This window comes from Aulonocara stuartgranti, assembly GCF_965226115.1.
Source record: "Aulonocara stuartgranti genome assembly, chromosome: 17".
In the NCBI taxonomy this organism is placed as follows: domain Eukaryota; kingdom Metazoa; phylum Chordata; class Actinopteri; order Cichliformes; family Cichlidae; genus Aulonocara; species Aulonocara stuartgranti.
This window is the reverse complement of record NC_138953.1, coordinates 20287616-20305288: the sequence shown is the minus strand read 5'-3', so window position 1 is coordinate 20305288 and position 17673 is coordinate 20287616. Positions and strand designations below refer to the sequence as shown.

Sequence of the window (17673 nt, the reverse complement as noted above, 5' to 3'; positions counted from 1 at the left end):
AATTTTTGGTTTCTTACAGCCACTGTTGAGCGGAAGTGATACCAGCTTTGATAAAGGCGAGCCACATGAAGAGGCCATTCATGTTCCCCCTGCCGAAAAAAGGCCAAAAAAGGTCAGTTACTATTTATTCAGCAAAACCTCTAATTTTCAATGGAAACAGTAAAAAAATGTCACATTAAGGTCAGAAAAACAATTATTTGAAGCTAATTCTGAATGAATGTTATCATGATCACTTCTTTGCTCATTTGGGGAATTAGCCCATAAAAGTGAAAAATGGCCATACCTACTCAGATAGCAATTAAGAGCCTGGTTGCTGCAACTCATCTGCCAGTTCTCCTCCTTGACAAGTGTAGCATGGGCCACAGATGCCCACACTACACTTGTCATGAACCATAAGAAGTCTGGCTTGTGACATTTGGGCCAATTGATACCGAAGTGCTAAAAGTACCCCAGATTTTATATGTTTGTAAGATTGGAAGGAATATTAGTAAAATTCTCATTTTGTCTTAAGAAGATAAGCCAAACTCATCACTTCATATTAGAAGAAAGAAAAAGGCTTCAAACTTCCCCAAATGAACTAAATTCATTCCCAAAGTTAGAAGTTCGAAATTATTCTGAATTATTGATGAAGCTTTACTTAATTTTTGAGAATAATTAAATGGTTTTTGATAAATATAATATAGTTTTTAAGAGACATAGGAATTAACCTTAAAACAAGGGCAAAATCAAACGATTTCTACAGCTGGGTTGATTTTCATCAGCGCTGCCCTTGATAATTACTTTGACAAGGCTGAAAATTCACTCAAAGTAAGTTTCACAGATCCAGATAAGTTTATTTCTTCTTTTTTATTCCAGAATCAGGACTGATTCATTTCATGCCTCAAAACTCACTTAGTAGAAAGAAAACCTCGACATAAATGTAAACGTATGACAAAGTATTCGTATGTTTGGTCTTCTGGACAGTCCTCTGTATATCAAGGTTTAAGTGTTACTGTGATTAGCATGTTGTCATCCCACTGTGAAGAAAACCTGCCACACATTCATTATTCATCAGTGATTGGCCCACACTTCCTGCATTATTAACTGCCACAGTGACTGAGTTAGTGAACTGGAACCTCAGCGACCCTCAAAACAAATTTCTGCATAACTGCCGAACAACCCAGGCCTGATAAATGGAAGAAAACTGATGAATGGGTGGATTGATTTTGACCAGCAATGTAACAAAAAAAACGATGAAAAATGATCCATTAATTTGCATCTTCACACAGGCTTTTGTGTTTTAATACACAGCGTCACAGTAAACAATTAGATATTAAACACATTTCTGTATTGTCTCATATTTATAACATAGACATAGTAAACAATAATTTATATACATATATATATATATATATATATATATATATATATATATATATATATATATATATATATATTAATTTTCATGAATTAGAGCACACCATTCTACTTTTTTATTTTTTTTTAAGTTCCAAAGTCTGGATGAATTTAATCTATTAAAACATTTTTTTTCAAATTTCATGTAAATGATAAGAAGTTATACTTAATATTGACTTATATTCTTAAAGATGAAAAAGCCTTAAATTAATGAAAAACAACGAGGAGATTCCCTTATTTTAAAAATGGCATTTATGTTCTAAAGAAGATAAAAGCTCAGATTACAAATAAAGAAAAACCCTGTTAATTATCCTATTGTTTTGTGTGAAGCTTTTACATTTACATTTATACTTGCATGCTGTATATAAGTGACGTTTAGGGAAACAGATTATTGATTCTGACCTGTGTATTTGATGGGTATCTGCTGTCAGACACAGCGCTGATATCCAGCTGAGCAGAACAGACTGTGGACTCATCAAAATTGCACAGATGGACTACCAACTCCTCTGTAGAGCTACATAAACCAGACACAGATTTATATACACAAACAGAAAATAACATTTATGTCAATTTATTTCAATGTCGCATGTAAATTGGCATTTGAAAATCTAAAGTTTCATTCCAACATTAGCAGATAAAAAGGGAATAGATTAAGCTTAAATATAAATAATAATAATAAGAATAACAAGAATAATAATATTAATAATACATGTTTTAATAGCATGTGTGAGTATATTAGGATACTTACTTCATGAGCAGGGTTACTTTCATGTTGACAGGAACAAACTCACTGACAGGAACTCTGAAGATGTATCGACTGGGGCTTAAAGGAAACAACAGAAGTATAACATTATTTATTTTTACTACATATTTAATTAATAGCACGAGGTAGCATGTATCATTACTGAGGACCTGCCAAAATTTAATTGAGATTTTACTGGCATTTAAGATTAAAGGTCTTTTTGACTTTGACATCGACATCCACTCCACATGCACAGTCAAGCATTACTGCAGCCTGTTTTCTTAAAATATCATTTAAGTTTACCTTTTCACAGTCTTCTCACTCTTTTTACAAAAGTGTCTCCTTGCTAAAGATCTAAGAAGGACGTCCAGTAGATGGAGACAGTTACATCACAAAGGTGTGAAAACTTTCACTGTGGAACTATTTTGCAATAATTGAGTCTATATAAAGACATTTAACGTAGTGCTTTAGAAGAGAGTGACATGACTCTCAAAGAATCCTATAGTGAACTTTATGGGAGAACTCTGCAACAGCAAAGGTAATAATAAGAGCATTTTATTTGTGCATGCTTTTTAAGGCACTCAGGGACACCTTACAAGCAATTATATACCAAAATCACAAGCATTACAGATAAAATAACAGTTGGCAAGCGCCATAGAAATAAAATGTTGACATAGGATAACCTCAGCAGATTTTTTACAACTTGCTGGTGATAGAAGTATAACAAGGAACTCCTTAAAATTAAAATTTACGAGATTTGAAATTAAATTTTGCTAGTGGTTCTCTACATGTTCATATTCATATTCCGTGACCACTGAAAATAAAGGCAATAGTTAAAATGACAGCTCAAAGGTGTAGAGTGGCCAAAGAAGATTTTGGGAGTGCATTCTTTCTTTGTTACGCCCACGATCCACACAAAGAATAAACAAGGGCCACCAATTTGCCCACGAGCTGCACTTGGAGAGCCATGGGCTTAGGATGAGATTTAACCCATAAATGTTTGATATTGGGACAAAGTCCACTTTATTTGGCTCTCATGGTGAATCTGGTTATTTAACAAGCTCGCAAAAGCTGAAACACCCTTTTTACAGCAGTGTTATCAAATGAAGAATATACTAAACAGTCTATAACCTGCATACAATCACAGTGTGTTTATGTTCGCTTTCTCTACTTACCCACATTCGTCTCTTAGGCAGTATTTTCTGTCAATCACCAGCTGGCTTTCTTTGATCGTGATAGAGTGGATAGTGGTGTTCGTCCCTGATAGAAATAGAAAAACAGATGTATAATTTATTTTTTTTTTTTTAAAGAAAAAGAACAAAGAAAATCATAGGAGCATTACTGGTGTCACTCAGACTGCAGTTCTCATGCAAGTAAATGATGATAAATGAAAAATTATGAAATTTATGACCAGAAACAGCATCAAAAATCCAAGTCCAGGAATTCAAGGTTCAAGTTTAACATGTAATAAACATCCTTTATTTTAGTGGACTAGAAACATTAGGCAATGCATCATCTTCCCTGTGACCCAGTATATACTGCTGCTACATGCACTTATGAAACCTCACGCCAATCAGGTTCAGATCAGGCAGGGCACTCACACTCCAAGTCTCACTGTTATTGCCCAAAAGACTGTTCCCCAACCCAAAACCACAAGGAATGTCATGGACATCAAGAAAGGGGAGGAGAGAGAGGAGGCTACATGTGGGCAAATAATGTAAAAAATGGCTCCTAGGAACATTTGGTGTTGTTCTTACTCTAGTTCTTACATTAAGTTACATATTGCAGCAATAGATGGCAGAAGAGCAACCACCGCCCAAACACTGTGGACCCACGAATTGGTTTTATATTGGTTTTCTGGGTATATTTTTTGGCTTTTTCTCTGCTCATTTTTGCTGTGTAAGATTATAACTTTCAAGGATTTGGCTTCCTTCCTATTCTAGTACATCTACATGGAAGAGAGATAAACGCATTGTGGCCAGCCTCTCTCCTCTCAAGATTAGCATAAAAAAGCATAAAAAATCCAGTTATTTACTAAATGCATGGATTAGAGGCGAGCTGCTGATAACATTGGGACTGAAGGAGGAGGGCTTGACGGCTAGGCCACGCAACCAAGCAGGCCTTCAGAGGGAACACGATCGGCATCAGCGGGACTGAAAAGCAGCTGGAGCTGGGAGGGTCTCCTCCCTGACTCCATCCAAGCTCTGTTTGCCTTCTAAGTAATACTGATAGGATCAGAAACCCGAACTATTTAAACAGATGTCCCTATAGCCAGTTTTGGCAACTGAAGATTGATCCACCAAGGCATCTGCTTACAATCAGTCCACAAAGTATTAAACCCCTATGGCTCCTCCTGTGGGACCAGAGGAGGATTGAGCCATTTGGTGCATTCATGCTGAACCCAGAGGAGTTGCATGCATTAAGACCCGGTGTGCTCTGAAACCGAGCTCTCGCCCACTGCCAGGCCCAGGCCTAGGCTGGGGTACTAGTATCTCTGGTCGAGGTGAGGTTTCATGAATCCTTGTTGAAGGATCTTTTGAATAACACTTTGTTTTTCCCTTCTAAGTTAAAATCAGTCAAAGATCTCTCAATAACTTTAATATATGAATTGAAACTATATAAAATTTTACTCACAGTCTCCAGCACTTTTCAGTTGTCCATAAAAATCTTCAATGTTTTTTTCTGAGGAGCAGAAATATCAAATGGTGAACCAAAAATCAGTTATGATGAAATTTTCTTTTAACGTAAGCAAGAACTAGAGAGTGAAATAACTTTACCTTTCATAACAGGTATTTCTGTTGATTTGGAGATGTTGATGTTTGAGTTAGTGGTTCCCTCTGTTGATGAAGGGCAGCAGTACACCTTATCACAGTATAGCAGATCACAGAAGTCCACAGCAGGGGGCCAGAGGCCAGGACTACCAGTTGGCAGGACTGGAAGAGATTTATCGTATTATTACTTTGTTTTCTCTGTTGCCACTGCTATTGGAATTCAGAAGCACTGAAAAAGCTCTGAAATAATTTAATCCGAGTATTTAGGTGAGTGTATTTAGGTCTCTATCTGATCTCTAAATGCTTATAATACTATTTACACCATTATTTGTCTTTGTCCTTTTGGCTTTAGACTCAGTGTTAAAAGGCATAACATTACCTGTGCTGGTCCATGATGAGGTTTGCAGAGGAGTCTCAGTAGTATTACTAACACACAAAAACATAAAACTTGTTGGTTAACATAACAATAATAATGGAGACAAGCTAACAAGTACTACATTTCAGAACTTTTTAGCACCCTTCATTTTCATTTGTCATTTCAAGGGGTAAATAATGCTGGAGCTTGCCAAACAAACAAACTTTGACACTTAAAAATAGTCCAAGTCCAATAAAATGATCAGTGTGGCTGTCTCCCCTGGTGCTATAATAAAGTCTGGATATTTAGGATTTTTTTTTGCTTTACAAAGTGAAGTAGAGTTATCAGGAAGCTAGCCAACTAATAGAAATTTGAAGATGATATATTACGTTCTGACCAAAATATGTATAAAATAACTAAACTGTACAGCATTTCTGTGACGATGGACATAAATGAAGACAAAAAACAAAATACCAGTTATGTTTGGAGGGTTAGTTAAGGGCCATTTCACACATGAGGCTACCTGGTGGCTACGGAACAATGGCAAGGCTAACGTAAGAGAAGAGGGTAGACTTCTTCTCAATAAATGTCCATATTGAGACAAATGTCATCATATAGCATAAATGCATCAAAAACAATCAGAACAGCCAAGAGAATCTCACGCGAATCTCTGAGATGACCTATCTACAACAAGAGGATAGTTATTGATCTGTTATGGTGTGGTTTCCATTACTTTCTCTGTGAAAGTTCTAAAATCCACTGGAAGTTTAACCAGCCTGAGAATGATTCTTTTGGAAGTATTCAAATAAATGCACAGTAGGTTTCAAACAAACAAAAACAAAAATGCCCTGCACATGACGTGACCAGGGGGAGGGGGCTAGCAAAAAATGTTTGGGAACCACTGCCTTAGTGTATCTGAAACAACATATGTAATGATGGTGATCTGGAACTGTTTCAGTGACGAGGAATCACTATGAAAGCTGTTATTGTTTACCTGTTTCCAGGAATGGTTCCAAAATCTTCCTCCTTCACGTTAACTAGGTATAGAGTGGTGATGGAGATGACACTGCACACACAAACACATTACAAAATAGAATTTCTTTCTTTCTTAATTTAACATATCATTTCTAAGTGACATCATATCTCACCAGAAAGCCATAGTGGCCAGCAGAGCGAAGACGCTTATCTGGAAGACTTTATGCCGCAGGCACCGACTGTATTTGTGACTTTTCTCCTCCCTTTGCACTTTTTCAGTCTTACATGCATCAGGTATTGATATTGTCGACATGCTGCTGTGTTTCTGAGGTCTCCTGTTAGAAATAACATAAACACTGCTTCATTTTCAAATCACAGAATAAATTTTCCCAAAAAAAGGAAGAAAATTAAAACTCTACTCCTGCTCCTGAAATCCATCCCTCCACATGCTTCTTGAAGGATGGAAGATAGAGCTCCTTCAAGATTATAACAATAAACTATATTTATTTGAATAGTGATGAGTCTATCCATGACATTTAGCAAAGTTAAGAGGTTATTTTGTACAGAGGTGAACGACAGTCCTTCAACTTTCTACAGGGATATCAGCTTAAGGTACTATATACATTTCTTAAGATGCGTTTCAACTAGCCCAAGATAAGACCTAAAGCTATAGTAACTGATCCCTTGGATGTTATATCATCTGTTACCTGTGGTGATTTCTTGTCTATTAATGCCTTTCAGTGTTACCCACAGTAGCCTTCAGAATCTCAGTTGTCCTTGACCTGTGCTTTGCACTGATATAGTACAGTAATGTTGCAATAAAGACTTCATGAGTCATTTTCCATGGTGCTATATACTTTGTAGTAGGACTCTGCCTTTAGACATAACCATAATGGAGTTATTTTAAGAGAAATTATGAAATGCATCCTTTTAAATATTAGATTTCCTTTAAAGGATGCATTTTATGATATTGTAATATTCTGTTTTGATCCATTTTAGCATTCAACAACTTGTGAAATTGAACTCATAAATGTAACAGTTAAGAAGGTTTGCTAAGACAAACCCTTTCACTTAGTTGAATGGAAAAGGTTTGCTTGACATTTTTGCAAATGTGTTAAAAATAAAGAATACAATTATTAAAAGTACATACATAACACTCAAAATTGAGCTCAAGTGCATCATGTTTCCTCTGATAATCTGTCAGATGTTTCTGTAAGTCATTTGGAGTCCACCTGTGGTCCAAGAAATTGTTTGTAGACCTCTGAGATAGGATTGTAACTAGGCACAGATATGGGAATTGGTACAGAGAAAGGTCTGCAACACTGAAATCTCCAGTGAACACAGCGGCCTCCATCATTCAAAAACAGAAGAAGTTTGGAACCAACAGGATTCTTCCTAGAGCTGACCACCAGCCAGTCTAAGTAATTGGCTTAGAAGGACCTTAGTCAGGGAGGTGACCAAGAACTCAAGGGTCACTCTGACAGAGAGCCTTTGTTGCTCTGTGGAGAGAGGAAAACCTTCCAGAAGGACAATCATTTCTGCAGCTCCCACCAATGATGATGAGTGGCCAGACAGAATCCACTCCTCAGTAAATGGCACCTGAAGGATGTTCAGACCATGAAAAACAAAATTCTCTTTGACTTGAATGCCAAGTGTTTTCTGGAATAAACCAGGCACTGCTTATTACCTGGCCAAAACCATCTCTACTGTAGTGGTGGCAGCGTAATGCTGCAGAGATGTTTTTCAGCAGCAGGAAGCGGGACACTAGAAAGGAGTAATGAAAAGATGAATGCACTGTATAGAGAATTGGTGAAAACCTGCTCTAGATCACTCTGGACCTTGGACTGGGGTGAAGGGTCATCTTCCAACTGGACAGCGACCCTAAGCACAGAGCCAAGATAACAAAGGAGCGGCCTCAGGACCACTCTGTGAAAGTCCTGGCCGAGCCAGCGCCCAACTTGAACCTCATTAAACATTTCTGAAGAAATCAGAAAATGTGCACCAACACTCCCCATCCAACCTGATGAAACTTGAGAGGTTCTACAAAGAAGAATGGCAGAACTGCCTAAATATAGGCGTGCAAAGATTGTCCCATCATACTCAAAAATACTTGTCAGCCATTTTACGCTACTCTTTCAAGAATTCTTGAAATAGAAAGACGACTTCAATTTAAGACTGAAGAATTCACTTGGATGAGTGACAAAACATTTCTCCCACTGAAAACGCAACATCCAGATGAACAAAATGAAATTTCAGGCATTTCCTTACCTGGATGATTGGGCATGCATCAAAAAATTTCTTGGGTTAACTCTGCCTAATATTAGATTTTGTTTGATCATCTGAAACATCTGTGAACAAGTGTGGCAAATATGCTGAAACTAAGAAATCAGGAAGGGGTCAAATGCTTTCTCATACCACTGGAAGTGGTTCTTCCATGGCTAGGGCTGTTCTCCCTGATAGACACAGCATTTGGTGATGTGCATGGCTTCAAGACTTCAGACTGTCATCAACTGCAAAATATCTTTATCGAAGCAGAACAATCCTTATCGGTTTGAGCCTCACAAAATGAAAACTGTGTATGAAAGCAGCTTAACACAGTTTTGTTGAATCTCCCAAACCTGAATTCTTCACACAAGAAGTGTGTGAAAAAGTGTCATTCTCTGAATACATATGGATGTAACTAAGTGATAGATGGATGAAGGTAAATACCCAGTGGATCGTAGACTACCCGTCAGACTCTTCAGCTTTGCCAGTCGACGGTTCCAGACCTCAAGTTCGTTGATACGAGTTTCCAGGTTGTCAGTGAGCTTTGACAGCTGCTGCACTGCGCCCACATTTTCCATGAAGATCTGCTCCTGGAAGAGGAGAGGGAGGGCATTAGTGCTGGTTGCTAAGATCACTGCAGGATGTAGTTGTCAGGCAACCATTATACTTTCAAAATGTTATCTTAAATGTTTCTTCTAATGACAACCATTTTTTTCCTTGTGTTGTGTGTGCATGCAACCAATGTAAGATTTGAAAATCACTAAAGTAACCTAAATTTGGTTGTATTTGAAGAGTAGCATAAATGTAGAGTATCAGTAAAAAAACAAAACACACACACACACACACACACACACACACACACACACACACACACATATATATATATATATATATATATATATATATATATATATATATATATATATATTAGGGGTGCAACAATACACAAAATTCATATGTAAGCACTTCTTACCTTGTCCACCATGAGGAAGTTATTAATTTTCTCTCCGTCAGAACAGATGACATCTCCAACATCTTTCACTGCAGAAGGCAGCAGCTCTTTCACCTCCTGAGCTATAATACCTTAATATCAGAAGACACATGGATAAATATAGTATATATATTTTATATATATATATTGATATATTTTTCATATTATTTTGTTATAGTATTAAAATCCATATTTTTGGGGGTAAATTTACTGGTGTATAGAGCTTGACCCAAGACTAGACGACTGGCTACCCAAAGGGTTGCTTCATAAAGTGTCTCATGACATGAAGATGGTCACCCAAATGTTGTGTTCTTATCACCACATTGTTGTCATCTTGTCACCAAATGTGTGCATGGTGAATGCAGTTGTAAGGTCCCAATTTGGTGCTCAATTGATTTGCCAAATATATAAATATATATAAATATTGTGGGATTTGTACAAAATATTTATAGACACCATATTGATGTTGGCACTCGCAATGCCCTAGGCAATGTTTATGCAACGTTTCATCAAGATTGGGCCACTCGTCTCAGAGGAGAATAGAAAGATTCAAACATATGGTATGATCAGCATGATGAATTGCAGCACCTGTCTGGTGGGTGTGGTCTATTCCCATTTTGGAAGCAAACTCTGGTTTATAATCAAACTCGACTATCTTCATCTGATTAATTCTCTTCAGCTGCTGCTCAGAGTCGACCTAATAAGCAAAAAGAGGAACACATTTTTGGTCATTTTTAATGTGTAAAGTCAGAGGGACAATAGGACAAACAGAATTCAGCTGAACCACTGAATAAATGCCAAAGATATCAGTGGTGGTCTTTAAGACATTGCCTTTTTTAATTATACTAAAACTACTTAACTGTCGATTCAGATTCTACAGATTTCTGTGCTGATGTAGATACTACTACAGAAGACTAGAGAGTCGAACATCAACCACAAATGAAAAAGCTACCTGCTACAAATGGACAAAACTCATCATTTAGATATTCAGATAATGTAGATATTCAGATAATGAAATTTTTTTCACCTGCTGTATGTTCTCCTTAGCGCGACAGTCAGATGGCTGCATGATGGTGCCCATCACTTTGGCATTACCGCAGACAACCAGTGCCTCATCAGGGGAGTCGGTGTTGATGCCCACCCGACCCTGACACACCAAATCTTCTTGCACCACTCCGCGCTGCCACATTGTGTCCCCATCCGTCTCAAACTGACCAGGGTTAGACGCCTGTGGCAAAGATTTATTTATTTTTAATGGAATCTTAAACTTTTTAATACAGTCATTGAGTTATTGGTTTATCAATTTTTGGTTCATAGATGTATTTTTTTACCCTGACAATAATCTTCTCCGACACCAAAGCTGTCAGGGGAAAACTCTCATCTTTGACTACAGCATACAGACCAACCACCATCTGAAAATACCTGAATAAGCACAAACAATTATTATTGTTATCTACTGCTGTTATGCCTTCATTAATTTTTTTATATTTATACATTTACAAACCTCTGGTCAGGGTTTGGTTTGCCTTTTTTTCGCATGTTGTTGGCCGTCGTCTCGCTGAAGTGCAGTCGGCCAAGTGTTACTCTGGTTATTTTGCCACCGGGTAGACTGACCCTGGAAGTTTTGATAGCATTATGTTTAAAATGCTGTATTTGCCACATTTTTAACTCTATCATCTGCCATTTGGTAGTCTAGATAGCTTGCCAGAGGCTAAATAATTTGACAACAAAGGCCTAAATCAAATCAATCCATACAAGGTCTTCTGCTTATCGAATTCAGGATAAGACAGTTTTGGTCTTGAAAAATGGAGTGTTGGAAAAAAAATGGAATGCTCTAAAATGCTTTTCTCCTTCAACACCCAGCTGCTTTCTTAAACATTGAACTGCTGTACATCATACTGTACTGTCTTCCATGAAGACAATAAGGCTCAAACATTATTCAGGCAAAAGAAAAGCTTTTCTACAGTAGTTAAGTCATATGTATCTGGTCAAAAATATGGACTTTAATACTGTTACATACCTGACTGGATGAAAGGGTTTTTTGCTGCGGTCAGGTTGAGATTGTTCAATGGTCACAAGGTGACTTGGAGTTTCCAGCTTTGATAAGAAGGAGACAAACAAACATTACACAGATGAGTAATGTCGGAAAGCATACTAAGTATTTGCATGTATGAATTGGGTGGACAAGACCAAAGTGCTGTCAAAGAATGGTAGGAACAAGATTTTAGACCTGAACACGGCAGAAATGAGCTACAAGAGCTTTGGGGTCCTTAGGGACTAGTAAAGCGCTATATAAATACAGGCCATTTACCATTTACCAAGAGCATCAGTAAGAAGCTTGATGAGAAGGTGGCAAGTGTTATTGTGATTATTTGGAAATCAAATAAATAGAAGATGACCATCAAATGTCCAGTCTGGAGCTCCATGCAAGAGGTTGCCTCATGGATCATAAGAAAGGTGGTGGTTTAGTCCAAAACTACAGGTGAGCAGTGTTGGTCAAGTTACTTGAAAAAAGTAATCAGTAACTAATTACTGATTACTTCCCCCAAAAAGTAATCCTGTTACTTTACTGATTACTTTTTCAAAAGTAATTAATTACTTAGTTACTTAGTTACTTTTTAAAAACACGATTTACAACCTGAAGAGGTGATAAAGCGATAGGTCTTTCAGCCCAATTCTACTTTTTCTACATAATCCATCATACAAAATGTAATCAAATGGAAAGGTCTCTTTTTAAAACTTGTTTTATTAGTTTTAATCTTTTAACTTTATGCATCAAGCAAAAATGTAATTATATGCAACATTCTCTGACTGGAAGAAATTTGTTTAATATTTAAACCTAATTTCTGCACATTCCAGCACAAAAAATAGTTTTTTTGTGTGTGTGTTTACACTCACTCTTTCAAACAGATGCAAGTAAAACACAGCAGAAAATGAATAAAATCAAAGACTAGTGGTCCTTTTGCTCTATTTTCACCTGTAAAGCGGGAGTAGGGTAGGCGGAGGTTTACCCTGGTGCAGGTGTGCCGCAGTTATCAGTGGAAGAATCCGCGAGTTTCTCTGTGAGTTTCCCATTACGTCGTAGTGCACTCGGTGCTTGCTTGGAAGTTTAGGGGGTTTTTTTTCGCTGAAAAAGAAGTTTTCTTCCCACGCACAGCGGACACTAATGTTTTTGTCACTTTTTATGGAATCAAACTCAAAATAAGGTCAGTATTTCCACGCTTTAAACGCTGCACGCTCATACTCTCTCCCGTACTCGATATGTTATCCATTGTTGATCTGCACACAGCTGTTGTCACAAACGTGGCACTCGCTTACGTCACTGTCATGAAACATTCTGTTCTGTTTTACCAGGAATGTATTAGTCAAACCAAATCTGCTTATTACTCTGCTATTGTCTGCTCAAGTGAGAACTCTACCAAGACCCTTTTCTCACTATTCAACTCTTTTAACAGGCCACCTGATTCTCTCCCTGCTCATCTCTATTCATCTAACTTCTGTGATGCTCTAATGCTATTCTTTATTGATAAAATTCATAAAATACACTTAGACCTGGACCCTAATGCTCAATGTAGCTTCTCTGTCCTAACTTCTCCCCCTTCTCACTTCCTCTCTGTTTTTCAACTTCCATCCTTAGCTGATATTGCTGATCTCATCCATAAATCAAAGCCTTCTACCTGCCAGCTCGATCCTATCCCCACTGTCCTCGTCAAAGCCTGCTTACTCCCTCTCCTTCCCCTCATATCTGCTATTATTCACTCTTCACTCACCACTGGAACTGTTCCTGCTTCCTTCAAAGTTGCTGCTATTACCCCAATTCTGAAAAAAACTGGTCTAGATCCCAACAACTTTAATAATTTTCGTCCTATCTCCAATCTACCATTTCTCTCAAAAATCCTTGAAAAAATAGTTGCTTCACAAGTCCATCTTCACCTAACTGATAATAACCTTTACGAACAGTTCCAGTCTGGCTTTCGTCCTCTACATAGCACTGAAACTGCTCTTATAAAAATAACAAACGACCTTCTTATAGCAGCTGATTCTGGTCTCCTCTCCATCCTTATCCTTCTTGATCTGAGTGCAGCTTTTGACACCATCTCTCATCCCATTCTCCTTAGCAGATTAGCTTCTATTGGTCTCTCTCACACTCCACTAGCCTGGTTTAAATCATACCTATCTGACCGCACTCAGTTCATTCAATTAAAATCCTTCACTTCTCAGCTTTCTCCTTTATCCACTGGGGTGCCCCAGGGATCTGTCCTCGGGCCCCTTCTTTTCATCATCTACCTTCTTCCACTCTGACATATTTTTCGTAAATATAATATTCAGTTCCACTGCTACGCCGATGACACCCAGCTCTATCTCTCTACCAAACCTGACTCTACTCTTCCTCCACCCTCCCTCATCCTCTGTCTAGCTGAACTTAATTCTTGGTTCTCCTCCAACTTTCTTAAACTCAACAGCAATAAATCGGAACTTCTTCTGGTTGGCACTAAACGACTGCTATCCAGAATTAACAATTTCTCTCTCACCATCAATAACTCGCTGGTCCCTATCTCTCCCTCTGTGAAAAGCTTGGGTGTCATTCTCGATAGCACATTATCCTTTAACTCACATATCAATAATATTACACGTGCAGCATATTTCCAACTCCGTAACATTAATCGCCTCCGCCCCTTCCTCACACCTCACGCCACTGCCATTCTCATCCATAATCTTGTTATCTCTAGAATTGACTACTGCAACTCATTATTATTTGGCCTTACACAAAAATCTATCAACAAGCTCCAACGTGTCCAGAACTCTGCTGCCCGTATTATTACTAGGACTTCTTCTACCCACCACATCTCCCCAATCCTGAAGCAACTTCACTGGCTCCCGGTCAAATTTCGCATCCATTTTAAAATAATTCTGTATACATTCAAGGCTATTCATTCTCTCTCTCCACCGTACCTCTCTGACTTATTACAGATGAAGCTCCCATCCCGCTGCCTCAGATCTTCATCTTCTCTTTCTCTCTCTGTTCCCTCTGCTCGTCTGATCACAATGGGAGGGAGGGCCTTTAGCTGCTCTGCCCCTCGACTTTGGAATTCCCTACCCCCGGACCTCAGAAATATTAGTTCATTCTCTCTTTTTAAGTCCACCCTCAAAACTCATCTGTTTAAAATTGCCTATTCTTAAATTTCTGTATGTTTTAACTTTTATCTTCTATTTTTATCATTGTGTATATTTCCAGTTTTTATCTGTTGTACAGTGTCCTTGGGTGCTTTGAAAGGCACTATTTAAATAAAATGTATTATTATTATTATTATTATTATTATTCTCGCGGAAAAAAAAACGGTTTTAGTAATGCAGTAACGCAGCATTCCTATGAGAAAGTAATGGTAATCTAATTACCGTTTTTGCAATAGTAATCCCTTACTTTACTCGTTACTTGGAAAAAGTAATCGGATTACAGTAACGCATTACAAGTAACGCGTTACTGCCCATCTCTGCAGGTGAGGAGTTTATTAATGATCTAAAAGCAAAACACCATAATGGACTGAAATCTTGCAGCGCCTGCAAGGTCTTTGGCACTCACTGTGTTTGGCAGAATGGAGGAGGGAACATAATACTTTGAGGCTGTGTTTCTCCTACGGGCACAGGATGACTTCACCCCACTGAAGTTATCTTGTACCCTTAGCCATGTAATGTTCATTGGCCCTGTGGGAGCCAAGTTAAGATAGTTCATATGTTTTAGTATTTATATTTCGCTGTTGTTAAGCTTGTTTGTGTAATTAATAATTTTAGGAAATAGATGCATGTTTATGGTGGAACTAGGTTACGTAGTACCATGAATACATGTGCCTTAAAGACTCGTGTTTATAGTAAAATCCGGGCATCACGGATGTATGCAAATTAGTGCATGCGGTGCGGGAGGGGGGAGAGAGAGAGAAAAGGAGTTAACACAGCATAAGCTATACGGGGCAGCAGGGTAGAACAGAGCCACACGGTTTTCCTACCGTAGTAGGTTATTTTGTTGAGGACAAGTTAAACCTGACCACTCCTGTAAGATGCAAAAACTGTGGAATAAATTTTTTGTTACATCTTTTCACATCGGAGTCCCGTGGAGTTCTTTTTCCTCTTCAAACTGACGTACGCGAGTGAATCACGGGAAAACTGGTCTCACGGCTTAAACATTTTGTAGGAAAACCTGCTCGTTGTGGAGTAATTGACGCGACTAAAGAAGGAAAAAACCCGAGCTGCTGCAGCGACAACAAACGTGAGTAAGTGGAGCTAATTCACGAGGAAAAATTGCTGAGTCATGGTGGATGCTGAACTGTGTGGTAGCCAACCTGCATGATTTTTGGATGATAAAATAAGGATTTTGGTGTTGCTATTCGGGAAATTAATAGCATGAACAACGAAGAAGAAGACACAGTAGCAGAATTGGAAGCTAGGGCGGTGAAAATCACACCTAAAGCTATGGAGGAAAGGCTGCAACGTATTATCAATTTACGGAAGGCCAAGCTAGCCAAATTAACAGGCACAGTGAAACAAGTGCGCCAGCTGATGGAAAATGAATGTGATACCAGCCTAACAGAAGTAACACAGTTAATGAAGGATTTTAATGAGCGGTTTGGAGAGTTTTGTGGTTTGAACACAAATGTTAAAGAGGTGCTCCAGCAAATGCCGGAGGAGGATTTAACTAAAGACCAGGAAAATTGGTTTGAACCTAAGGCTGATTCCTTTAAGGCTTTTGCTGAGACAGCTTCGGCTTGGATTGACAAGATGGCCATGCGCGCTGTGGAGGCTGAAAAATGCAATGAAGATGTGGATCCATCTGACAGCATATCTAATGCATCTGTCTCAAAACGCAGTGATAAGGCATTGTCAGAACGCGGCTCCTGCGCTTCGTCATCGGTGTCGTCCACACGCATGAAGGCAGAGGTGGAGCGAGCTACCTTATTGATTAAGGCATCGTCTTTAAGACAGAAACGCTTGCTGGAGGAAAGGGAGGCTAAGCTCCAAGCTGAAAAGGAGGAGCTAGAAATACAAACAGCTCTTGCAGCAAATGAGGCAAAGATCAAGATCTTATCGGAATACGAAAGTCGTGCATCCAAGGCATCCAGTCGCGTATCCACTCGGGATGGAATGAACTCCTACGTGGCATCGCATAAGGTTGAAGATTTATTTACTTCACAGCAGTCAAATAGCCCATTCCCCACGCGAGAAAGACAAGCGCAGAAGAAGAACATTCTCCAAAACGCACAGCAAACACACACTGTTACCTCCCAGCCATCGCAGACACCAAGTGCTCTACAGGATGTGGTCGAAGCGCTAACTAAGCAACAGAAGTTAGCTACGTTGCCCCCGCAGAACATATCTGTGTTTAAAGGGGACCCATTAGAGTATCGGCTGTTCATGCGAGCTTTTGAACATGGTGTGGAGGACAGAACAGAGAGCGACAAGGATCGATTGTACTACATGGAACAATACACAAGTGGGCAACCACGAGAATTGATACGGAGTTGTCTTCATATGGAACCTACACATGGATATCAAACGGCTAAGAGACTGTTGGAAGAGCACTTTGGAAATGCCTACAAGATATCAGTGGCATACATTCACAAGGCTCTTAACTGGCCAACCATCAAGTCAGATGATGGAGAGGCTCTGCATGCTTTCGGCCTCTATCTTACTGGATGTCGTAATGCAATGATGGATGTGGAGTACATGGAGGAGTTGGATAACACGGCCAACATGCGTGCTATCGTTTCCAAGCTTCCGTACAAGCTGAGAGAAAGGTGGAGAACATATGCTTGTGGGGTCTTAGACAAGGCAAAACGCAGAGTCACATTTGCAGAGCTGGTGGAGTTTGTCAATAAGCAGGCCAAAGAAGTTTTGCATCCATTGTTCGGTGATATAAAGGACAGCACATTAAAGGTCCAAGTTAGAGGGCAAGTGGATGAGAGGTTGCAAAGGAGAAGTGGAAACAGAAAAGGATTCACTGCAGCTGCAACTATCACCACTACACAGGACATACCCTCTAAAGAAAGGAACAAGGTCAGCGGGAAGCAGGTGTGTGCATTTTCCAAACCCTGTCTTTTCTGTCGTGGTGAAGAGCACACCATGGAACAGTGCAAGAGGATGAAGAAGTCACTTCATAAGGAAAAGATTGACTTCATGCGAACTAAAG

At 38.9% G+C, this 17673-nt stretch overlaps 1 protein-coding gene across 1 annotated transcript in view; it reads right to left on the bottom strand.

Annotated features, from left to right (window-relative positions):
* The window catches only part of myrfl (myelin regulatory factor like), a 28919-nt gene that overhangs the window by 507 nt on the left and 10739 nt on the right, over positions 1–17673 (bottom strand). The window contains exons 8-23 of the mRNA XM_082511736.1: positions 11515–11591; positions 10999–11109; positions 10826–10916; positions 10522–10722; positions 10083–10191; positions 9477–9586; positions 8948–9093; positions 6412–6573; positions 6258–6329; positions 5288–5334; positions 4915–5070; positions 4772–4819; positions 3313–3397; positions 2144–2218; positions 1798–1909; positions 18–89 (exon numbers count right to left, since the gene is read on the bottom strand). Coding sequence (XP_082367862.1) covers positions 18–89; positions 1798–1909; positions 2144–2218; positions 3313–3397; positions 4772–4819; positions 4915–5070; positions 5288–5334; positions 6258–6329; positions 6412–6573; positions 8948–9093; positions 9477–9586; positions 10083–10191; positions 10522–10722; positions 10826–10916; positions 10999–11109; positions 11515–11591 — 1674 coding nt within the window. The remainder of the gene's footprint in view (positions 1–17; positions 90–1797; positions 1910–2143; positions 2219–3312; positions 3398–4771; positions 4820–4914; positions 5071–5287; positions 5335–6257; positions 6330–6411; positions 6574–8947; positions 9094–9476; positions 9587–10082; positions 10192–10521; positions 10723–10825; positions 10917–10998; positions 11110–11514; positions 11592–17673) is intronic.